Below are 26,763 nucleotides of genomic sequence, written 5' to 3'. Positions count from 1 at the left end.
CAGCAGATATCCTCACTGTAATCTCTGAACGCATATACCATTCACTGGACAAAGCGGGGGAAGGCAGAGCAGTAGCTCTAGATATATCTAAGGCTTGAGGGTCTCCTCAGGAAAATTAAATCATACGGTATCACTGGTAGAATACTTAACATAATTAAATCCTTCTTAGATAAGAGTAAAAATCCAGGTTGTCCTCGACGGTCGTACATCTAAACAGTGTGATATAAATGCGGGAGTGCCTCAGGGGTCTATCCTTGGACCTCTATTGTTCCTAATATTTATTAATGACCTCCCCGACAAAACTGCCTCTGAGATGGGTATATATGCTGATGACACCACACTCTATAACAGGCATGATAGGAAAACAAATGAACACATAACTAAAGAAATGGCAAAAACACTAGAGGATGACCTCCAGTGTAGTGGAATGGGGACGTAAATGGATGGTCACATTCAATGCTGCCAAGACTAAACTGGTTTCCTTCAATAATTACAAGAAACCTTCTCTGCCACTAATAGCAATGGCCAGTGACTCCCTGTCTGAGAGTACATCTTTCAAACTGCTTGGCCTAACGTTCACAGGAAACATAAGTTGGAACAATTATATTGAAAACATTGCCAGGGCCGCTGCAAAAAGGTAGGCTCTCTCTACCGTGCTAGAAAACTACTGACACCTGAAAGTATCCTGTACCTCTATAAGGCCACCATTCGCCCATGTATGGAGTATTGCTGTCACATTTGGGCTGGTGCATCTGCTGCTAGTCTCTCGCACCTAGACAAGCTTCAAAAGAGAGTCGCCAATCTGATAAGCCCTGAACTGGCATCTAAGCTTCAGCCTCTGTCCCATCGACGAAACATTGCATCCCTCTGCCTGTTCTACAAGAATTTTAATGGTGAATGCTCTGACGAACTGCAGACACTTGTGCCCCCACGACGTAGACACCCTCAACAAATCCCACCCCCACACAGTAGAGATCCCTAGATGTAAAAGATCTTTCTACTCCAGTAGTTTCTTCCCCAGAACCGCTAGACCCTGGAATTCCATTCCAGGTCTCTGCTTCCCTAACTGTACTGACATGCAGAAGTTCAAGTGTAACGTGAACCGAGATTTTGCTACCCAAATCCCAACATAGTGCCCCAGTAGTTGCTGCCCCTGATAGTAGCCCCCTCCACCAAAGTGGTAATGTGCCTTGTTTGGGGTGAAAATGTAATTAAAAAAAAACATCCCCCTCCTGAAGAGGACAGCTGGCATTGTTATAATTGCCAAAACCAAGATTGAAAAAAAAAATATTCTTGTTCTTTTGATTTTTTTTTTTTTTTCTGGAGACGGGAGAGTAAAGGAAATAATTACATACCTCCAGGGAGCTCCGGCAACAGAAAGTTGCTTGCTTCCTTGTGTTTTCATTTATGAGGGTTTTGGCGCGTAATATTATGTGCACCTGATTTTTCCTTTTGTGCGGCAAGACATTTTTCTATTTAAGGCGACTTGTGACAGAAACAAGTCGCTGTTTTTTTTTTTTTTTTTTGTGAGTACTAATCAACCACACAAATTTATTAACTAAGGGACCTTGTGGTCACAACAGATGAATCTGTTGCAACATCAATAATCTTTCAGGGACTGTATCCTGAGAATTCGCCAAAATTTTAAAGAGAATTAGCAAAGTCCTAAGATATTGACTTAAATAAAAATACATTCTTGTTTGTACAAAAAATAGCTTAATTAGCCCCCAAAATCGAGGGATTTTGCCCTTCACAAAATCACAACAAATGGAAGTTTTGTAAACATCGATTATATGGAAGCCCCAAATCTGAGACAGTCTGAAAATGATGTCATGTAATTAAAAAGAAGGTAGGAGTGCTAAGTTTTCTTTTTTCTTCCATATATGCATCCGTACATTCCTATCTTGAACGTTTGTATCATTTTTACCATTTTTTATTTTATTTTATATGTTCCTGTTTTTAAATTAAAATTTTTTATTTTTAAAATTGTTACGCCGAAAATTTCACGCAGGCAAGGAAAATATAAGAATCTTACATATAAAAATTATGCAAAACTTGTAATTTAAAAAAAAAGTAGAAATATTTTTTGCAAGTATAATTTTTTTGCATGAAAATATTAAACAATGCTTAATTATTCAATGATAATATCGGTAGTTCGAGAAAATTATATTTTCTTCGAGTTATATCGACTTCATTAATACGGACTTTTTTCGTAATGTTCATGTAAAAATTAAATTTTAAATTGTTATGATTTATGATGCTTTATTTTCATAAAAAAGCAAAAAAAAATTCATTTTTTTATTTATTACTGAGAACGATAACTTTAGTAAAGGCATTTATTGTTTAACCGAAGTAATACATTTCCACTAAGATTTAAATAAAAAATAATGGGTTCATTATATTCTGTGATCATTATTTGATAAATACAGAGAATTTCATTAAAATTGGTTAATTTCCTGATTTTTGGGAGGGGTTAAAATGTTAATACATTTTGAGCATCAGCATTCATTTTGCATGTACCTAGTAAGCATACTCATATTAAAAAAAAAAAAACAGTAAAACTTGTGGAGTATGCTCTGTTTTACCGTAAAAATGGAACGGAAATTTAAATTCTGTGCCATTTTAAATTTGGTACATTTTTATATTACGTCCAGCTCATCGTTCACATTCGAGCTGCCAACTTTTATAGGTTTTCTGGTATGCTGACAAGGTTAGTGTCTATTCTGAAAGGCATTCTTGACATGGGGAGGTTGGGATGTTTTCGTTTTTAAAGAAAATTGTGGAATTAAGGTAAAAATTTGTTTATGAATTAATAGATAGATTCTGGAATAATCAAATTGTCAGCTCTCAGCTAATGAGATTGGGTAAAATTTGAGAGGGGAGAATTTATTATTTTTGTATCGGGAAATGGAAAGATTATGTTATATGTATGAGTTTATGACTCAGTTACAAAGGGTGCAAGTGCAATATCTTTAGAATGTGTATATTTCCTCTCTATCTTGACTGAGGAGGTGGTAGGAGGACTTAATATTTAGCGGGGGAAAAATAGGAACTATTTCCTCTAAAGGTGCTGCGATTATGATGATATATTGGATTTTATTATAATGACTAAATGTGTCTAAAAGGATTTTATTATAATGACTAAATGTGTCTAAAAGTTTTTTTCTAAAGTTACATAAGATAAAGGCTAATAGTCTAGAAATAATAAATTTGTATGTAGCATCTGTTGTCGCAAACCTACAGTGCTTTGGTCCAGAGGAGAATTTCTGCAATCCAAATATTATATATGGAGATGAAGATAATAGTAAATAATAAAATTACTTCTTTAATTCTTGTATAACTTTGAGTTAAAACATAATAAAACAGAAATTTTTCATTACTTGTTGTAAAATCATTTGATCTGGAAGTTTGTAAAATTATTTTTAAGAGTAAAAAAAATGTTAATATTACTCAGTCAACTCATCTCGTGTGATAATTCTTTTTTTTTTTTTTTTTTTTAAAGTTTGGAACACAAGTAGTGGCTAGTTGTTAACTTAGACCAAAAAGGGCGTATGGCGCAAATTCTTCAGGGTGTATTGTGATGCTTTTATGGTGGTCGAAAAAAATTTTTCAGCCGCCATATCACTTCCTATTTACTTGCCTCCCCACGAGGGCAGAGTTAGACACAAGGTCGGTTTTTAATGTAGAGAAGTATTTATTTAGAGAAGCAAAAACGAAATGGTGAAATATAAAAGCAAGTTAAGCTAAAATTTTTAAAAAATTTATTTTTAATTCAAAGAAATTTCGAAACTCTTCTGTACATCATATTAAATATGTTGTACACATATTGAATATGTTATGAAAAGTTCTATGCCGTTTTTATCATAAATTTTTGACAGCATTAATCTTACTTCAAACAAACAATTCAACTTAAAACTATAATCTAAAACTATATCTAAGGTATTTTTTAACGATGCGATTCCGATTCCCCCCAAAATACACGATTCTTACGATTAACGATTCTGATTAATCATCCCACCACTAAAAAAAAATACAAAGGGTATTAAGCACTACATGCTTCAAGATATTTTTTGAAGAAATAAATTACACCCTAATTAATGCACTGTGCTTAAATGAGAAACGGTACAAAACAACATATTAAATGTATGCAAAACATAAGTTTAATTTTTCAGATTTTAAAATGTGTGTATGGAAATGTTTGATTAAATTTGATAGGCTATGGAGGAAGACCACCTTGACAAAGTTTTAAAATGAAAACCTGAATTAAATCAAGTGTGAAAAAATTTTGACACTAAACTCTGATATCTCAGTGTTTCAGAACCACCTGAATAGTTTGCAGGCTTTATGATTTAACAGAGAAACGGGTTTGTATAGTCACCTTTCTATAGAGTAAAAAAAGTTATGAACCTAGTTTAAAAACTGCTACACATTTGGAAGGAAAACATCTCCACTTGGCACAAATGACTACATTTGGTTGGCTCAGTAAATGTTGCTCTTAGCAAACAAAGCTTGTGATTGATCAATGATTAGACAAGCTTGGTGTTTATTGCCCCACAAGTGCCATAGTAATATTATAGATAGGTTTGTGAAGGATACTTAGTGGCTGATGTCTAATGTCCCAGGTTACCTACCCAGCTTTCTATTAATAGAAACTTAGCATTTTGAATAAAGTTTTTCTGATTCTTTCTGGTCAATTCAATTCAATTCAAAGGTTGTGCATGATTCTTAGTTTCCTCAAGCATCCCAGGCAATGCTGAGATATGAGCTCTGCTAATTTATGAGAAAATTTTGATATGTTCAGAATTGTTTTCTACTTGTAAACACAAATGTTACTAATAATTTTGGATAAATTTTTATCATGTAGTATTTTAGCAAACAAAAATTAGATTCTACATTTTCTTTTAGATGATTACATGTAAACAGCTTGGAAAAAAAAATACCTGACCTGGAAATGAAAAGATTGTAATATTTTAGAGCATTATATCAGTTTTCTATATAAATTTAACTTAAAAACAAGCATCTGTTTCCAGACCACTTAGCAGTAAAACAGGATGAGTAAACAATTTTTCTTTTTTGATATTTTTTTTGGAGGGAAAGCAGAGTTTTGTGTGATATAGGAGGAGTTGTGGGTTAACTAAGTGGTACTTATTCTGAATAGATACTCATAGATTTGCAATTGCGATGTAAGCAGTTCTGACTACTAGTAAAATTTATGTGAAGACAATAATTTTGAAAGGATAATATTTCAGAATTGTATCTGATTTCTATTAGGTTAAGAAAGTTCTTGTGGAATTTTTAATTTTGATTTCAAATGATGTATTTTCAAATAAGTTTTTGTTATACTTTTATTTTATATATCATTTTAAAGAGTGTTTTCACTCTATCTAATCATTTAGATTACAATCATTTAAAACAATTATGTCTTCTTTTCAGAACGTTGAATACAAGATGGAAAAAAGCAAATTCACACAATTTTCTTATTTCAATTCGAGCTAGGCCGAAAAGCTGCTGAAACAGCTCATGATATCAATGAAGCATTTGGCCCAGGAACCACTATTGAACGCACAGTACAGTGGAGATTTAAGAAATTTTGTGGCAGCGACGAGTTTTGAAGATGATGAGCATAGTGGTCAGCCATCGGATGTTGACAATGATAAATTAAGAGCCTTGGTTGAAGCTAATTGACATATAACTGTTCGAGAACTTGAATTAGACGTAAAGTATACAATGATTTCCAACCACTTGAGAGAGATTGGAAAGACAAAAAAACTTGATAAATTGGTGTCTCACAAATTGAACGACAACCAAAAAAAACACCGTTATGAAGTGTCATCTTCCCTTTTACGCAACAAGAATGATCTATTTCTCGACTGGGTTGTGAATGCGATAAAAAGTTTTTTGTTTTTTTTATATCAACCGGCGACACTGAGCTCAGTGGTTAAATGCCGATGAAAGCCAGAATTCCCACACTTCCCAAAGCCAAAATTGCACCAAAAAAAGGTCATGCTGACTGTTTGGTGGTTTGCAACCGGTTTCATCTATTATAGTTTTTTGAATGCAGGAAAAACTATTACGGTACTGTCAACAAATGGATGAAATACATCAGAAACTTTGACAACAACACCCAGCATGAGTCAACAAAAAAGGCCCAATTCTCCTCCATGATAATGCCCAACTGCATGTTGCTAAACCGACTCTGCAGAAGTTGAACAAATTGGGCTATGACACTCTACCTCATTCGCCATACTCTCCAGACCTCTCATCTACTGATTACCACTTTTTCAAGTATCTCAATAACTTTCTGTGTGAGAAATGCTTCAAAAACCTCAGTGATATCAAATTTCATTGTGACTAGAATGCAAGATTTTTATGTTACTGGCATAAATACACTTGTTCTGCATTTGCAAAAGTGTGTTGTTTCTGATGGTGTTTATTTTGATCAATAATTTATTGTTTGAGCCAAGATATGTTCATCTTAATTCTTGTCAATCTAATAGTTTGATTATTAGTACTCCAAACTAATATTGAAATTCAATTGTTGAAAGTTGCTAATAAATCTGTCAACATTACTGGAGTTGAAACATTATTTTTAAATATAATTCATACAAATACATCAGAAATTCATTGAAAACATTGTAATGCCCCACACATTTCATATTAAATGCAAAAAAAAAAGCTCCAAATATTTTCCAAAAAAAACAAGCAAAAATCTACACCAAGCAGACATCCTTTACCTACCTCTATTAATAGTATACCAATAATAGTACAATACTCTAAATAAACTAGGAATTCCAACAATACAATGCTATGTAGTTTCATCACAGACTATATAACAAACATTAAAAAGAAGAAACATCTCTAATGCCGTGCAATAATAATCATAAGAGATACTTTAAGTGAAACGCAATGGGAATTAAAGAAAAGGCTTGGTGAACATAAGAGATAGAAAAAATAACAATTCTTTGAATACACTATTCTCTTATGCATTTAACACGGTCATTCTTTTAAGTAGCAATACACATAAAAAAAATGAAAATGCTTTAAATATCTCAAATGGCATAAAAAAAGTTTGATGATCTAAGAAAGAATCTTAAAAAGATTTTTAAATCTGACCAAAATTAAGAAAGTCATGATTTTTTTGTGCATGCTGCAATAAGGTTAAAGAATATTTTTGCAGGGTGAGATTCAAGGTTAATGGTACAACAGCTTCAAGGGAGGCGTTTTTAGGTGGGCTTGTCATTCTGACCTAGATTTAGTAATAGCATAATTTCATATTTATATATATATATATATATATATATATATATACGAGCAAAACGTTAATAAAACATGTTAAAAACACTTTGAAAAAGAGTTAATAAAATATTTAATCTGAAAAAGAAACACTTGATAAGTGGATAGTCTTTAATCTGCGGAGTTTTGAAAACTCAGCGGATTAAGGACTATCCACTTATCAAGTGTTTCCTTTTCATATTTTATAAGTGTTTTCATATTTTATAAGTGTTTTTTAACATGTTTTATTAATTTTTTGCTCGTATTATAAGCTCTATCTCCTATTTGGTTTTATCGAGCTTTTACATCTGGCTGAGATAACTTTATAAATATTAATTCTTTAATATTTATAATATACTTTATTTTTACCATCTTGGATCATTTTGGTAAATTTAATTGTAATTTTTATTTTATATATATATATATATATATATATATATACTAACTTTTCAAATTGAAAAAATATCAAGAAAACTGCTCTAAAATTAAGAATGGACAGTAAATAGGGTTCATTAAACATTAAATTTTTGTCTAAATTATTTTTGGCATTTTTTTCTTTTTTTCTTTTTTTTTCCACTTAAGTTTTTTTAGGGTGTTCCCATATAATCGCCTAAAAGAGTAAAATCTTTAGTTATTTTAATTGGCAGCTATAAAGTCATTTATTACTATGATTAAAGTTTGAAAGTTAAATATTTGAAAACCAATATTTCTTGAAGAAAACGTTATAAAAGAATCATAAACTGCATTAATTTTTAACAAATTTTTTTCAAAATAAGCATAATTAAAAAAAAAACTTGTTGATTTCAAACTAAGCCAACAACAACAACAAATGCTGCTTAAGTTATAATTATTAGCACTAACAGTTAAATTGTTTACTTTTGCTGAAAATAATTTTCAATTTCGGGGAAACCCTATTTAAAAACATTTCATACCAAAAGAGAAATCAACACAGAATTACAATGCATAAAAATTATAAAAACATTAATTTACTCATTACTTGGGATACAAAAAATATTTAGAAAAAATGTTTAAAACGTCCTGTTAAAGATTTATTTTTAAGACATTTAAAAAATAAATGAACCAATTTTATACTCCAACAGTATGCGAGATTGATCTTTTTTCTAATTGTTATCAAAATTTCATGACAAAATTCCTCATAGGGAAGTGGTATCAAACTTCTAAACACTGCAGGGGTAAAAAAAATGTCTTACACAAAATGTTCATTTCATAGCGTTAACATTTTTATCATTACTTTCTTAAAACGCTTCAAATATATCATGTAGATTATTATTTATTAAAGCATGTGAAAGGATATTCATTTCAAAACAAAATGGTAGTATTTTGAGGACTTAACGTGGTTTGATTTCTGAAATATGACTATTTTAGTAGTATCTTGAAATCTTGGAATATTTTTTTTTTTTTTTTTACATGGGGGGTCATCACTTATCAAGGCCCGAAGGCAACTCAGGGATAAGGGTTATTGCGTGTACAGTAATCAATGAGATAGTATTGTAGTAATCATTAGTAGTATTAAGGGTTTTGATAGTGTCTTACTTAAGGGGGGGGCGGTTTGTCAGGAGTTTGTTTATGTTGGACTTGAAGACGTCCAAGTTGTAGTCAGGTGGGAAACAGGCAAGCGGCAGAGAGTTCCACTGGCGTGCAGTTCTAAGAAAGAAGCTTTGTTCATGGAATCTATGTTTGGTTTTAGGCACAGATAAAGAGTGGGGAAAATTATTGACAGTAGTTTCAGCCAGACTGGTGTTTCTCATGAAAGATTGGCGAGGGGGGACGGGATTGGAGCTCAGACGAGCACTTGCCATGGAAATAACGATAAAACAAAGACAGGCTCGCAACGTCTCTTCTGTGGGAGAGAGGTTGCAGGGAAGAGAAAATGGCATCCCCCACTAAACCACAAAGTCTATTTTGTATTCTGTCAAGGCAGGATAGGCTGTTTTTAGCAGCTTCTGCCCAGATGTGGCAGCAGTACTCCATCCTTGGACGTACTTGGCTTTTATACAGATAGAGAATTGCATCAATAGTGAGATATCTTCTGGAGCGGTAGAAGGATCCTACCATTTTCCCAGCGTCCCTGGCAACAGACTTGTGTGTACGTGTTCCATTTCAGATCAGGAGTAAAGGTCAAACCCAGAAGCTTGTCAAAACATGGAGCCTCCCCAAGACGAGAGCCATCCATTTCAATTGATGCTAGATGGGGATCAGAGCGTTGATGATGCAAAGATAGATATCTAGAGCATTTTTATAGTCGGTGGGCATTACTACTTTTAACTTTAAAAAAGCTAAACTCATTAAATTCATTTTAAATAAATATCTGCATAGACTTTTTGAATCGGCATGATAAACTCTTACATAGTTACATAGACTCATGATAAACTCTTACATAGTTAAACAATGTAACTACTTCTACAATTTATCTCCTCAAATTAGTATACTTATACTAATCTATTAGAACTTAAATTTAAATCTAGGTTAGCTATTTTATACCACATTCCCAACAAAACTTTGTATTTTTCGAACCTAACAACTATGATTTGTTAAAAAAAGAACAAAAACATTTTTTTCACACATGCACCAAATATTTTCAAATATTAAGCTTTATTATATTTCTTCAAATAAATCATCCTGAGAAAGTTTGGAAATATAAACAAAACGTTGATGATTATATAAATTTTGGTTTTTCTTTTTTCGTTTCCATCATGTTAGAATATTATTTTCATAATTTTTATCATGGCTTGGAAAAAAATGAAAATATATTTTAAATTATTTTTCTAAAAGATAATATTTATTGTATGTGTACTTTTTGTAAAATTGAAAATTTTCTAAGATTTGTAGAAAGTTCTTTTTTCTTTTCTCTCCTATTTTTAGAGCTGCTGAACTTGCTTACTGCTTAAAGACTACAACTGATACTACTGATGGGGACCTTCCCAAAATCTCCCAACAAGTAAGAAAGACATGAAGAATAATTTAAAGTATCATTTTATATCATGTTTTATAATACATTTATATCATGTTTTATAATGCATTTATATCAGAGAGGGTGTGTGTGCGTGCGTGAATAAATCTCAAATATTCAACATAAGCAAACAGCATCATCAAAATCAGAGCGCTTCTGTTTCCACATCAAAGCAAAACATAAATCAATCAAACAAAACGCAAACAAAAAAATTGTGTGGTTTTGATTTCAGCCAGAATCTAAGCAGGGGAAATAATACGAAAAACTACTACGAAAAACCCAACACAGCTTGATTAGCATCACAATCAATGTTGCAATCATTTTAATTCTAAAGAAGATTCAGCTTAGAAAAAGTGGCTTCCAAGTAGTGTTGGGATGATTCCTAAATTTTTTCTGATTCTGATTCTAAGAAAATGTTGATTAACGATTCCGATACCAAGTACGATTCTGATTCCCGTGGAATTGTTGTTTTGAAATATACCATTATATAATCGAAAGTTTTTGTGTAGCGAAAAAATTTGGTACAGCGAAAAAGTGGAAATACAATTAAGGGAATTTCAAAAACGATTTGATTTTTTTTTTTAAATTTCTTTCATTGAAGATAAAAATCAAAACAAATATTTTAACCATGAATTAATCATGCACCATGAAATTAATAACAATCAATTTTAGGAGTTATTTTATATATTAAAAAATATAAAGAAAAAGGGCGGACGTACACAAATGCTACCCTTATAGCGAAATACGCATCGGCTCCGATGTTGTACATTGTTCGACTGAGGGAGAAGTTATTATTTTTACAAGGAAAGAATTTTTGCGTGTGTGACCTAGTTTTTTTTTTTAATTTACTTTGGCTTGAAATTTGTACATGATTTTTGTTATGATTTTATCTGTTTTTTTTTTTTTGTTTTTTTTGGAGGGGATGGATTTTTTTTTTTTTTTTTTTTTTTTTCCAGAGTTTATATAATTATTAACAGGAAAATTGGTGAAAGTCAAAATGGAATCCGCACTATTTTTAAATATTATTTTCAAGTTTAATTATGTTCACGGGACTATAAACCATTCACAAAATTTTGTGGATTCGCTCACTCGTGTTTGCACCAACAATATTGAAGCCTACTGGTCTTGTATTAAAAGGAGACTGAAATACATATTGGGATCAATAGGAGAAATTAAATGGTCTCATGTCGATGAGGCCATGTATAGAGAGGCTTATAACATGAAAAGTGAAAAAACATTAGATAATTTTGAAACATTTTTAGAGCATGTTCATGAAAAATATGGTAATTAAAAAAAATCCCAATAAGCTTTAGGGAAAAAACATGTTTTAAGCAATTGAATTGAATAAAAAATAATTATTAAAACAAAAACAGTAGTGTTCTTATCGAGTAGTTTTTATTTTATTCAAGAAATAAAAGGTACTCATAACTCTTCAAATATTGGGTGAGGCATTTAAACCATTAAAAAAAAAAAATGACGGTAACATAAGTGTATAAGCACCAAATCTTTTTTGCTTTGCTTTGCTTTGCTTTCATTTTGTTTGTTTGTTACGTCTGGCCAAAAACAAAAATAACAAAAGAATACAAAAACAATAAGAAAAGGGTATCGTAAAATTTTAAACTTGAAAATAATATTTTAAAATAGTGCAGATTCCATTTTGACTTTCACCAATTTTCCTGTTAATAATTAAATAAACTCTGGCAAAAAAAAATATCCATAAAAAAAAAACAACAAAAAATACCAGATAAAATCAATATAACAAAAATCAGTGAAGTTTAGATAAGTAGGTCCGGCAGATGAGCCTTGTTCTGACATTTGGAAAATTTAGGTTAACAACTGGTGAAGCTACCGAAATACCCCTTTTGAATGAAGATGGATATAAACAATATTTTTAAAATTAATTTCTTAATTTTACTTTAAAAAAAAATGTAAACATATATAAACAAGATATATTAGAAAAATAATTTCTTAATTTTAAATAAAATTGATTGTAAAGAATTTTTAAAAAAATAATTATTGAAAAATATTGCAAAGTGCTTACATAGCTAGTTCTTTGGGATAATAGGGGCGCCTGAAGCCCTCCTTCCAAAACGAAGAAAGCTTTAGTGTTTTTATTATTTTAAAGCGCTTTTTTGTTTTTAAGTTTGAAACACAAGTAGTGGCTAGTTAACTTAGAACAACAAGTGCGCATGGCAGAAATTCTTCAGGGTTTAAATGTATTGTAATGCTTTTATGTGATCGAAAAACGTTTTTCAGCTGCCATATTACTTACTATTTACTTGCCTACCCACGAGGGCAGAGTTAGACACAAGGTCGGTTTTTAATGTAGAGAAGCATTTATTACTAAAAAACGAAATGGTGAAATATAAAAGCAAGTTAAGCTAAAAGTAAAAAAAAAAAAAATTTAGTTCAAAGAATTAAAGAAAGAAAAAAATTCAAAGAAATTTCGAAACTCATTAAGATAAATAAAGATTACCTTTAAAGTAGTCAATAAAATTCTTGTATGTCATATTAAATATGTTATGAAAAGTTCTATGACGTTTTTCTCATAAATTTTTGAGAGCATTAATCTCACTTCAAACAAATAGTTCAACTTAAAAAGAGAATCATAATGAAAGAATCGTAAATCTAAGGCATTTTTTAACGATGCGATTCCAATTCTGATGGCCCCCAAAATACACAATTCTTACGATTCCGATTAATTGTCCCACCACTACTTCCAAGATTTTGAAAGATTTCCCATCTCCCAGTTGGTATTAAAAAACTGACTACTTGATCAAATTTGTGCAACAATCAACCTGGAAGAACATCACAAAAGGCTACACTCTTGAAGTTTATGACTTAAAATTTATGTCCAAAGCAGCAAACTATATAAGCAATATCAGCTGTTCTATGAATCTGGCCCTTTTGCTGAAAATACTGTAGACATATGTGAGAGATACATGACTTTTCCATCAGAATTCCACCAACAAAAATGGCAAAACCTCTTTAAGACAACTGATATGACGAAAATGATGAAAAACAAAAAAAAGGTATAGAGTCTAATGCAGAAAAATCAGCAAAGATGTGTCAATTCCAATGCAAGAATGCAACTCCATCACCACCAACCCAATTGCATATCAGTTGTTGCTCAATGAGAAATCCATTACCAGCCAAGACCAAAGGTGGAACAATTTCGGTACTCCCAAATCACCAGACTGAGCCATTTTCACTTGAAGAGCTCAATATTAGCATAAATTATTTTATATTAAATCCATTATTAGCATAAGACTATCATTGGCCTAGATAGTATTTACACAGAGAAGATCAAGCACTTTGGATCTCTGGCATTGAAATAAATCCGGGAGCCAATGAACAACTGCATACTGACAAGAAATACATCAAAGATGTCTATTGGATGTCCATGTAAAAAAACAATTAATTGGGCATACTTTCTATCTGATCTTTCTGCTATGCCACCCATTTAAAGTATTTGTCTGATCGTCAACAGGTTGTACCCAATTGTTAAACCAGTCATCCTCCAAGAAGCTGGCAAATCCATAAGGCAACTACTGAATCTCGTTTAGAGTATTGAAGATGAGTTTCAAAAAAGACTGGTATCATTAGCCATCTTTCGTGATACGTTTTTCCATGCATAACCCTGAACCCTTGCTTTCTTCTAAAAAGATCTTAAAGCTGGCACTCACATGAAGCTCTTTTGAAAGATTGTCAATAACAAAGGAGCGGTAGTGTGCTGACTTCACTACTGTATAACATCTATACCAATGGACCAGAACATTGAGTAGTTCATCTACATTGATATAACATCTCAAGTAAAGTATATATGTTTGAAGCATTAGAAGCTTTGTCTTCCCTCGCAAAGTTCAATGATCAGACAAAGGACTGTATGCTTCAAACACACAATAACAGATTTTAATTAAAAAAATTTTTTGTATAATTGATAAATTATACAATTTTTTTTTTCTCAATTCAAACTTTATATTGATTCAAAGTCTCTGTAGAAAATTATATAGAATATTTACAAACAAAAATCAATCTTTGTGATTCTTTTTTAAGTTAATGATGCTAAAGCTAACTGAATTTTTCCAATTTTTTAAAATAAAATTTAATAAATTACTATTTTTATTTTTTGTAATCATCTGCTAATTAAAATTTGTATTTTTACATACTTGAATTTTATAATTTTCTTTTTAATTTTTTCTTTCTGTGATTTCAGAAGACATTTAGGTACTTGTACAGTTTAATCAAGACATTAAAAAATTAAAATATCGAAAAAAAAAAAAAAAGGTTATATTGTACATATCCGTTTTGAACTGAAGGTCTCCAAAAAAAAATTTCACTTAATTTAATCGAGTAGTTTTTTTTGTTTTTACACGTTTTTATGAAGGCAGACATCTTGGATGTTCTTTTTGTTTGAATTTTATAACTCCATGTAAAACGCCGACACTCCCTCCCCATCTTTAATACTAGCTTTTCTTCTTAAAAATAGAACCTTTTGCTTGGTATCATAACAAATTGTTTTTTTTGCTGTAAAAAAAACAAACTATTTAAGTGAAATATTTTTCGGAGAACTTCATTCCATTACATACAATTTGCTTGATTCATTACGTACAATTTGCTTCATTCATTACATACAATTTGCTTCATTCATTACGTACAATTTACTTCATTCATTACATACAATTTACTTCATTCATTACATACAATTTGCTTCATTCATTACGTACAATTTACTTCATTCATTACGTACAATTTACTTCATTCATTACATACAATTTGCTTCATTCATTACATACAATTTGCTTCATTCATTACGTACAATTTACTTCATTCATTACATACAATTTACTTCATTCATTACATACAATTTGCTTCATTCATTACATACAATTTGCTTCATTCATTATATACAATTTACTTCATTCATTACGTACAATTTACTTCATTCATTACATACAATTTGCTTCATTCATTACATACAATTTGCTTCATTCATTACATACAATTTGCTTGATTCATTACGTACAATTTGCTTCATTCATTACATACAATTTGCTTCATTCATTACATACAATTTGCTTCATTCATTACGTACAATTTACTTCATTCATTACGTACAATTTACTTCATTCATTACATACAATTTACTTCATTCATTACATACAATTTGCTTCATTCATTACGTACAATTTGCTTCATTCATTACGTACAATTTACTTCATTCATTACATACAATTTACTTCATTCATTACATACAATTTACTTCATTCATTACATACAATTTACTTCATTCATTACATACAATTTGCTTCATTCATTACATACAATTTACTTCATTCATTACATACAATTTACTTCATTCATTACATACAATTTGCTTCATTCATTACGTACAATTTGCTTCATTCATTACGTACAATTTACTTCATTCATTACGTACAATTTACTTCATTCATTACGTACAATTTACTTCATTCATTACATACAATTTACTTCATTCATTACATACAATTTGCTTCATTCATTACGTACAATTTACTTCATTCATTACATACAATTTACTTCATTCATTACATACAATTTACTTCATTCATTACATACAATTTACTTCATTCATTACGTACTATTTACTTCATTCATTACATACAATTTGCTTCATTCATTACGTACAATTTTCTTCATTCATTACGTACAATTTGCTTCATTCATTACATACAATTTGCTTCATTCATTACGTACAATTTACTTCATTCATTACGTACAATTTACTTCATTCATTACATACAATTTACTTCATTCATTACATACAATTTACTTCATTCATTACGTACAATTTACTTCATTCATTACATACAATTTACTTCATTCATTACGTACAATTTACTTCATTCATTACATACAATTTACTTCATTCATTACATACAATTTACTTCATTCATTACATACAATTTACTTCATTCATTACGTACAATTTACTTCATTCATTACATACATCTGGTGCTACCAGATCAGGCTGCCCTGTGGCTTCCTGAGACGAAATGCACCTACATTGACGTTTTTTTTTGTTTTCTGATCTTTTTTGTAAAACTTAATTATGTTCTGCAAAACCAAAAACAAAAACAACAGCCTATTTCCCCCCCCCCCCTTTTTTATTTTATTTTTTCCTACCTTACTCCCGGTCCTGGATATGACCTTAAACTACATCCGATGGTGAGGTCCAGCTTACGGGCTTGGGGAGTGTGGAGCCACCTCTTAATCGCCATTGCTCCCAGGTCCACCCTGACCCGGAGTGGTAGTACCTGTTAGGGTCCCAACTATGGGTTAAATAGAAACAGATTTTAAAAAGGAAAAGAAACAACAAAAAAGAAAGAAAAAGAAAACAAATATATTCTATTAAATTATTTTATTTTTTTTTTGCCCTGTCGGTAGGGCATGAGAACAAACCGACTGCCCCTCTGCAGAGGGTAAAAATCCCTCAATGGGGCAACCAGTTAGCCGTGGGTTGCTACCCGTAATGTCTTAGGACGTGATCCTGGTGATTGAGCGAACCTAAACCAGGATACATAGAAGTTTAGGCATCGCAACACATTACTTTGGCCCTTACTTCGATTAGGCGGGCGGTCGGAGAGGCCCGATCCGACCAATCGGCCAGTAACGCCAAGCCCCACCATATATTGTCCATTCCAAAAACTCACTACTAACACAACACATCCCCCCTCTCTCACAAATAACCCTACTCCCTAATATATGATGGAAAGCGGTGGCTGAGGGTCAATCGATTAGGTGTGAATATCGATGACGAGGCTGTAAACCCCTCAGGATTGCTACAGATCCCATAGCAATATCAAGAGAGAACAGATAATCATTATGATACCACCAAAGTCGGTTATATCATCATTGTATCCCTGTGGAGGCTAGGCGAATGGGTTTCCCCCCAGGCTCTTCCCAAATAGGACTCCGAGGTGGGTGGGGAACAAAGATGACGAAAAAAGAAAACAAAATATATGGCTTATTCCTCCCAAAAACCACCCAACCACCCAAAGAGAACCCACTCTGATGTCTCTGACATCAGTAGCTCTGAGGAAGAGACGATAAAACCAAGGAAGTCAACATTCGTAGTAATAGAATCAATGGAGGAAACTCTTTTGAGCAAACTATCACTTTTTAAAATTGAAAAAAATCTTAAAACTCTAAAACCAAAGTCTATTAAAAAACAATTTAACGGTAGCCTACTAATAGAAACCCATAACAAAGAACAAACTAAAGAAATATTGAAACTAAAATTATTTGAAAACATCAAAGTCAAATGCTACAGACATCCAACCCTAAATACCTGCAAAGGAGTAGTGAAAAGCCACGAACTTGCACTTTGTCCCTTGGAGGAAATCAAGACAAACTTACAGAAACAGAATGTGTTGGATGTTCGTAGAATTCAAATCAAAAAAAATAAACAGTGAGAAAATCGATACCAATACATATATACTAACTTTTGATTCCCTCACCATACCCAAAGAAGTGAAAGTTGGATATATGAAAATAAATGTAGAAATTTATATTCCAAACCCCCTCCAATGCTTCAAGTGCCAGAAGTTTGGACACCATCAAGATCGGTGCACACGATTACCAGTGTGTGGGAGATGTGGAGAAAGCGGCCCACACATTGACTGCAGAAAAGATTTCAAGTGTGCCAACTGCCTTGGAAATCATGGCGCTGGCTCTAGATATTGTGAAATATGGAAAAGAGAAAAAGAAGTGACCAAACTAAAACATATAAAGAATATATCCTACCCAGAGGCCAGGAAAATCATTGAAACTAAAACATATGCAGATGCAACTAAAAAAACTACTCCAATCAACAATCAAAATGGTCATATACATGTAACGGATACAACTGACAAGAAAATTGATGTCTTAAGCAAACTAATAAAGGAAATGAAAGAACTATTAGAAGAAATGAGGAAAATGAATAGTGCAATGTCTGCAACCAATCCAAGGATAATATTAAGTAAAGACACTACTGAACCACAAAAAGAAACAAAACCACAAACCATTTCTACAAAAACAACCGAACAACCATCAAACACATCACAAGCCAGAAAAGAATGAAAAATCCCCTCAGACAAAAAAAAAAACAAGCAAAAACAGGAAAAGAAAGATCCCGATCTATATCTCGAACAGGGACTCCGACAGAAAATAGATTTGAGGGATTGGAGACGATGGAAGTTGAACACAATTCCAAATGATGAACAAAATATTACAATGGAATATCAGAGGGATAAAAGCAAACCAAAATGAACTCACATTATTAATAACAAATATGAGCCCAGCACTTGTCTGTCTACAGGAGACCTTTCTGAAAGAAAATAATACCATCAACATAAAACACTACGCATCTTACAACTACATAAATAATGATACGGACAGAGCTTCTGGAGGCACATCAATACTCGTGTAGAATGAAGTCCCTCAAAGACAAATAAATATAAACACAAACTTGCAAGCAATTGCAGTTTCAGTGACTCTACATAGAACTATAACACTTTGCTCAATCTACATCCCTCCAAAAGATACAATCAACGAAACTGAGATAACTCAATTAATAAAACAACTCCCTAAACCCTTTTTTCTACTAGGAGATCTCAACAGTCACAATGTAATATGGGGAAGTAAAGAAACAAATAAAAAAGGAAAAGAAATAGAAAACATAATAAATAAAAATAATCTATGCCTCCTTAATAATCAAAACTACACCTATATGTACCCAGCAACAGCCATTGACCTTACCTTATGTGATCCTTCCATATATATGGACTATGATTGGAAAGTACACAATGACACCTGTGGGAGTGATCATTTCCCAATCATCCTGGAAAGTCTAAGTACTAGTACTGAACAAAAAACACCTAAATGGAACCTACATAAAGCGGATTGGAAAGACTTCCAGGAACAGTGCAAAAACCAATTAATTATCGAAAAGAAAGATGAAGATGACCATTTGAATTACTTCATTAAAACACTCACAAACATAGCAAATAATACCATACCGAAAAAAACCAAAACCAACAATCACAACAAACCTTGGTTCACAAAAGAATGCAGAAAAGCCACCAGAGCTCGACGAGCTGCCTTGAGAAAATTCGAAAAGTACCCAACAAGCGAAAATCTGGATTTCTTCAAAAACAACAGAGCAAAAGCCAGACGGATCATAAAGGAATCCAAAAGAACAACATGGAGAAATTATATATCCAAAATTAATGTGAATACCAAGGCAAAAACAGTTTGGAACATGATGAGGAAAATAGAAGGAAAGTGTAGTAGTACACCAATATCCCACATCTCTAAAGGCAACAAAATATACACCGATCAAAAAGACATTTCCAATAACCTGGCAGATAATTTATCAAAAATTTCATCATGTGACAGACAAACAGAAATTCAAAAAGATTAGAGAAAAGGAAGAGAAGAAGAAAATTCTATTTAAATCACAAAATGCTGAAAAATACAACCAACCTCTTACCTTGCCTGAATTAAAAGAATCGCTAACCAAATCCCATGACACAGCTACAGGGCCCGATGAAATTCCATATGAAATCCTCAAAAACTTCCAGAAACCTCAATGAAATACCTACTTGAAATTTTCAATATTATATGGTCCAGTGGAAACGTACCTGAGATCTGGAAAGAGGCCACAATAATACCAATCCCCAAATCTGAAAACTCAAACATCCAATCCCAATCAAGTAACGTCTCAGATCCATTGAATTTCAGGCCAATAGCTCTAACAAGCTGCATTTGTAAGACCATGGAAAGGATTATAAACAAAAGACTAATCTGGTTCCTGGAAACAGAGAATCTTATTACAGAATTTCAAACAGGATTCAGGAAAAACCGAAGTTCAATAGACCACATAGTCAGACTTGAAACCTTCATCAGATAAGCCTTTGTAAGGAAGGAACATTTAACAGCAGTGTTTTTTGACATGGAAAAAGCCTACAATACTGTGTGGAAGTACGGTGTTACAAGGGATCTGAAGGCGCTTGGACTAAAAGGCAGAATGCCAATTTTTATTGAAAATTTTTTAAAAAATAGACGGTTCAGAATAAAGGTTGGCACAGCTCTCTCGGACTTGAAGGAACAAGAGAATGGAGTACCTCAAGGAAGTATACTGTCAGTGACCCTGTTCAGTATCCGAATTAACAACATTGTAAAAAACCTTAACCCTGGGGTAGATTGCTCCCTATATGTGGATGACTTCCTAATATGCTGTAGATCTAGATATATATCTATAATAGAAAGGAAGCTTCAATTGTGCTTAAACAAAGTAATGAGATGGACGGAAGAGAATGGATTTAGATTCTCCAAAAGAAAAACGAAATGCATGCATTTCTGCAAACTAAAGAACATGCATAATGATCCTGTCCTAACCATGGAAGGAATGCCCATACCCGTTACTGATCAGTACAAATTCTTAGGGATTTTATTTGACAAAAAGTTAACATTCATCCCACACATAAACTATCTGAAAAAAAAAATGTAACAAAGCTGTAAATCTTTTGAGAGTGGTAGCACATACCGATTGGGGTGCAGACAGGGAAACACTCCTTAAACTTTACAGAGCACTAGTCCGCTCAAAGCTAGACTACGGTTGTTTCATATATGGATCAACCCGAACATCATATATAAAAAGCCTAGACCCTATTCACCATACTGGCTTAAGATTAGCCCTAGGAGCATACAGAACCTCCCCCGTGAACAGTCTATACACGGAAGCACATGAACCCCCACTAGATCTAAGGCGAGAAAAGTTAGCCCTTCAATATTTACTCAAACTGAAGTCTTGCCCAAACAACCCTGCCAATGTACCTTCTATCCTAAATATGAAGAACTCTTCAACATAAGAGGAAAAACTATCAAAACTTTTGGGCTCCGAATGAAGGAAAGCATTGAAGAATCGAAAATTCCAATCTCCAGCATTCACAACTTCATACTACCTAAAACACCCCCATGGACCATGAAACAAGTAGAAATAAAACTGAACCTAAACAAAAAGTTCAAATCTACCGCAAACCCTATTGAATACCACGACGAACTTCAACATTTAAAATTATGATATTCAGACTACACCTTTATCTATACAGACGGGTCTAAAAGCAACAATCACACTGGATGTGCAGCAACGTACCATAAAACCACAATGAAGAGAAATCTTCAAAATGAAGCATCTATATTTACTGCAGAGACTATAGCTATCGATCTAGCACTCAACATAATTTCAGAGGAAACCACTAAAAACTTCATCATTCTCACAGATTCTCTATCAGTCCTATTATCTATACAAAATCAAAAACAAGAAAATCCACTAACAACAAGATTAATAGAAAAAATCAATATCCTTTCAACTACTAAAAACATTATTCTTGTCTGGATCCCCAGCCATGTGGGGATCAAAGGCAATGACAGGGCAGATACAGCTGCAAAAAGATCTTCTCACCTTCCAACTGACAATTTTAAGATTCCACATACTGATCTTAGACCCCAGATAAAAGCATACATACAGGAAAAATGGCAACTGCGGTGGAGTCAGCAAGAGGGCAGCAAATTATACTCAATCAAACCTGAACTTAAGGAACGATGTCCGGACATCAAGAGATCACGCCGAGATGTGATACTGACTCGGCTGCGCAGAGGACACACCAACTTTACTCATTCTTATATACTAAATGGAGAATCGGCGCCAGAGTGCATCCCATGCCAGGAGACACTCACAGTAAAACATATCCTAGTTGGGTGTGATGACCTCGCCCCAACTAGAAAATTATATTATACAGAAAGCAATATGGAGGACCTTTTTGAAAAGGTCAACTCAACAAATATTCTATCTAGCATACCTAAGGAAAGTAAATTTATATAAGAAAATTTAAAGTCACCCAAATATACACATCCATGTATAAATACAACATTTAATTTCTTAGTTCAATTTTATAAAAAAAGGGAGGAAAGGTGAAAAAGTCCCCCCCCCCATAAAATATAGTTTTAAAAAAAAAAAAGGATTCCACCATTAAATGACCACATAGGTTGATATGCCGTAAAACCAATCAATCAATCAAACATTACATACAATTTACTTCATTCATTACGTATAATTTACTTCATTCATTACGTACAATTTACTTCATTCATTACGTACAATTTACTTCATTCATTACATACAATTTACTTCATTCATTACGTACAATTTACTTCATTCATTACGTACAATTTACTTCATTCATTACGTACAATTTACTTCATTCATTACGTACAATTTACTTCATTCATTACATACAATTTACTTCATTCGTTACGTACAATTTACTTCATTCATTACGTACAATTTACTTCATTCATTACGTACAATTTACTTCATTCATTACGTACAATTTACTTTATTCATTACGTACAATTTACTTTATTCATTACATACAATTTACTTCATTCATTACGTACAATTTACTTCATTCATTACATACAATTTACTTCATTCATTACGTACAATTTACTTCATTCATTACGTACAATTTACTTCATTCATTACGTACAATTTACTTCATTCATTACGTACAATTTACTTCATTCATTACATACAATTTACTTCATTCGTTACGTACAATTTACTTCATTCATTACGTACAATTTAAACTTTTTTCGATATTTTCATTTTTTAATGTCTTGATTAAACTGTACAAGTACCAACATTTATATTAAATCATTTCAAAACTAATGGAATTTTTATTTGTTTGTTTTTATTTTTATTTTAGTACAATTTTGAATACTTATTGTGGTTAAAAAAAAAAAAAAAAAATTAATATTTTCTTGTCAATTTTATTTTCAGGATTTCCAACAAGAATATGATGTTTATATGCTTGCAAAAAGTTACTTTGACCTAAAAGAATATTTAAGAGCTGTTCATTTCTTAAAACAAAGTGAATTTACTAGCAACCTGACATATTTCTTGTACATGTATGCCAGGTATTTGGCAGATGAAAAAAGAAGATCATATAATATGACGGATTCTTTTAGTAAGCACTTTTTAAATTTTTTTTATATATTGTAATTAGATATCCCAAACCAAAGTTTTATTTTCATTATATTTAAAAACTTTTAATGTGGACACATAGATCTTTGCAGAACATAAACAATGATAACAAATTTATTTTTGTAATGACTATTTAAAGTTCAATTAGAAATTAGACAATTTGCTGTCTTGTGTACAGAAGTCAATTTTTAGAGTATAACTAAAACTGCTAGCTTTAAAAAGTAAAAAAAAATCCTTACAAATGTATCATGTTATCTTGTGGTGAATGAAAATTAATCATAACGAAACAATAATTCTTAGATCAAATCATCCTAAACATTGAACAAAATCCCATGACCTCTCAAAAAAAAAAAAAAAAAAAAAAACATATAAGCACAACTTTGGTTGTTTACGTACAATTTATTTCAACAGCTAACACATTGAATCTTTGTAATATAGTTATAGCTAGATTTGTTTAAATTGTTTTGAAGTTTTCTTTTATTGATTTATTATTAAAATCAATAAAAGAAAACTTCAAAACAATTTGATATGGCAAAGATTTAATTCAGTAAAGTTTTTTTTCTGTGAAAGACAGTTTAAAACCCTATATCATTATATTTATGAGTGGTTCGTTCTTTAGACGAAACTGTCTTTATATGCATAGATATACACAATATCGTGTGTATTAAGTTGAAAAACATCAACATAAAAAATAAAAAAAACTATTTAGTCCATCACTGAAACTAGTAACTTGAAGTAACCCGAAAAAAACTATTAATGACACGTGAACAAACTCTACATTTATAAAGACTATATCAATACAGTTTGTAAGAAAAACTGTGGACATGAGAATAAAAGAATGATTATTAGAAGGGATTTCAAATAATTTTTAATTATATTACGTTTATTTACCAACATAACGTGGAAGGTGTTGATGTTCCTAATTTTTTAGAGTAGTATCTCTTCTTCAGCATAGAAAATAAAAAACGTATACAACTGTTTGGTGAGGTTTTTCTTTTGTCTGTTTTATTTTTTATTTCTTTATTAGCTGGATGCCCAGTGCTGCAATATGTTTTAAACATATTTTATTTTGTGCTGATTGCATATGCAATATTATAGAATCAATCCTTTATTGAATATTATATATTATGAGGAATAATTTGCCTGATGAACTAATACACAAAAAAACATTTAAAAATAATAATGATAATGTCGTGCATCAAATTCTGTCTGTGTTTACTTTATCACGTCAGCTGGTATTTGGGCTTGGTGAGGAACCCCCTGGAAAAGTCACTTCTGATTAATGTTTAGCTTTAAAATATGTAAACAAAGAAATAATTTGCGGCGATTTTAAATGGTACCTCAATTTACAATAAAAGAGGTACCATATAATGGGGAAGCAAATACATTAAATGGTACCTCTTTTATTATAAATTGAACACATTAATAAGAAAAAATGAAAATAAAATGTTGAGGTACACCCAAGTTTGAACAGGAGATTATTCAGTCTGTAGTCAATGCTCTACCACTGAGTTATATCTCCAGATTACAATAATTCTGTTTTTTTTTTTTTGAAAAGGGATGATTTGATGTGATTTTATTATCTTCCTTGGCTGGTGTAACGTAAAACTGCAAAATTTTCTTTTCATCTATAAGAAAGAAAGACTATTTTAAGGATTGGATTTTTTTTCGATTTTCAATACTTATCGGATGAATTGAAAGTACAAAATAAATCTAAGAACATTGCCAGACATATAAATTAGCTTTGTGCGAAATATCTAAAAGATAGTTTTTGGAACTGACGTGGAAGGAACTCGCACACACAAAATGACTTTTATATAACAGTAGAGATTTCTGGAAGTCAGTGTCGCAGACTGGCTGTCAAATCCATTTCCAGGATACGAGTTTTGATGGATATTAAGTATTGTTAGGAATTATTGCAGCTTTTTTTTTTTTAATACAGGGTGACCAAAAAAAAATGGGCCCCATGTACACTTTATGTGATATTTCCATTATTCATTCACCGATTGCCTTTATTTTACAGGACATGGCAGAATCAATGACCGTGAGTACACCAAGACCCCAGTGGGAGCTGGGACAAAGAATACACTGTGTTAAATTTTACTACAAGACAGGCTCATTTAAGAAAACCCAGGACAGTTTCATGCGTCAGTTTGAATGTGAAAAGGCTCCATCCAAAAGCAAAATTCAGAACTGGGTGGACCACTTCGAGAAGTATGGGACCGTGGAGAACCTCAACGCTGCCAGAGAGAACCATTCAAGCCACTCGGGACGTCCCAATAAACGAACAGTTTATATCTGTATGAGCTGGTCGAAAGAGTGAGAGTCTCTCCAACAGAGTCCGAAACGCTCTGCGTGTAAGCGAAGTCAGTCTCTTGGTATGTCCTGTGAGACTTGCAGGAGAGTGCTGGTGAACGATATCAAGGCTTACCCATACAGAATACAGACGCTGCAGACCCTCACACAAGAAGCAGAGGAGGGCTATAGCAGTCAAGATGCTCAAGAAGATAGAGGAGACACCAAGTTTCCTTAACCTCCTTTGGACCTCAGATGAAGCCCACTTCCATCTTGATGGAAAGGCGAACTCCAAGACAGATGTCTTCTGGGGGTCCTCCAGACCCAATGAAGTAGCCACCAAGCCCCTGCACTCTCCTTAGTGCACGGTGTGAGCTGCAATCTCGGCCAGAGGCATCAGCAGACCAATCTTTATCAAAGAATCTGGCGTAGCGATGACAGTCACCAAGGAGTGGTATGTGGAGGTCTTCAAAACCTTCAAGAGTGAACTCCAGACCATTTACCTGTCGCTCATAAGCAAGTTCTGATTCCAGCAGGATGGAGCAAGTTCTCAAACCTGTCCCGAGATTGGCTGAAAGAGAACTTCGGAGGCCAAGTGATCAGTCTCAAGACTGATTTTGAGTGGGCACCCCATAGCCCGGACCTAACTCCCCCCCCAGATCTTTTTCTTTGAGGCTATCTTAAGGACAGAGTCTACACAGGGAAACCCAGAACCATCAGGAAACTCAAGAAAGCCATCAGGGAGATGAGAGCCATTACCAATTTGGTCTGTAAGAACGTCATGGACAACTTCGTGTTGCGCCTCAAGAAATGCACGCAGCTAAATGGAGGCCATCTAGAACATATGCTGTAGAACGGAGAAAAAAGGCCAAAGACCCTAGTGTTTTGATGTGATGTTTTGAATATACTAAACTAGTTATGACCAAGGTTTCATTTCATTCGGACAAAACACTAAGAAACGGGGCCTAATTAGAGTTGGGGCCCGTTTTTTGGGGAGGTCACCCTGTATATATAAATGATAGCTTTTTTTTTTTCTTTTTAATAAAAAATTAATTAAAAATAATTTTTAAAAAAGCTACAATGATTCCTAATAATATTTAATATCCATCAAAACTCATATTCTGAAAATTGATTTGACAGCCATTCAGTG

The 26,763-nt window shown here is 32.5% G+C and overlaps 1 protein-coding gene across 2 annotated transcripts in view; it reads left to right on the top strand.

Moving 5' to 3' along the window:
• Window positions 1-26,763, top strand: part of LOC145246000 (cell division cycle protein 23 homolog) — a 78,112-nt gene that overhangs the window by 11,331 nt on the left and 40,018 nt on the right. The window contains exons 2-3 of one of the 2 annotated variants that reach the window (XM_080107797.1): window positions 10,156-10,231; window positions 23,115-23,301. In XM_080107797.1, the coding sequence (XP_079963923.1) occupies window positions 10,156-10,231; window positions 23,115-23,301 (263 nt within the window). The remainder of the gene's footprint in view (window positions 1-10,155; window positions 10,232-23,114; window positions 23,302-26,763) is intronic. The other variant, XM_080107798.1, reaches the window with a different exon arrangement.

This window comes from Euprymna scolopes, chromosome 23 (genome assembly GCF_053919585.1).
Source record: "Euprymna scolopes isolate OS-2025 chromosome 23, ASM5391958v1, whole genome shotgun sequence".
NCBI lineage: Eukaryota > Metazoa > Mollusca > Cephalopoda > Sepiida > Sepiolidae > Euprymna > Euprymna scolopes.
Note: the sequence above shows the minus strand (reverse complement) of the source record. Positions and strands in the feature narration are given on the sequence as shown.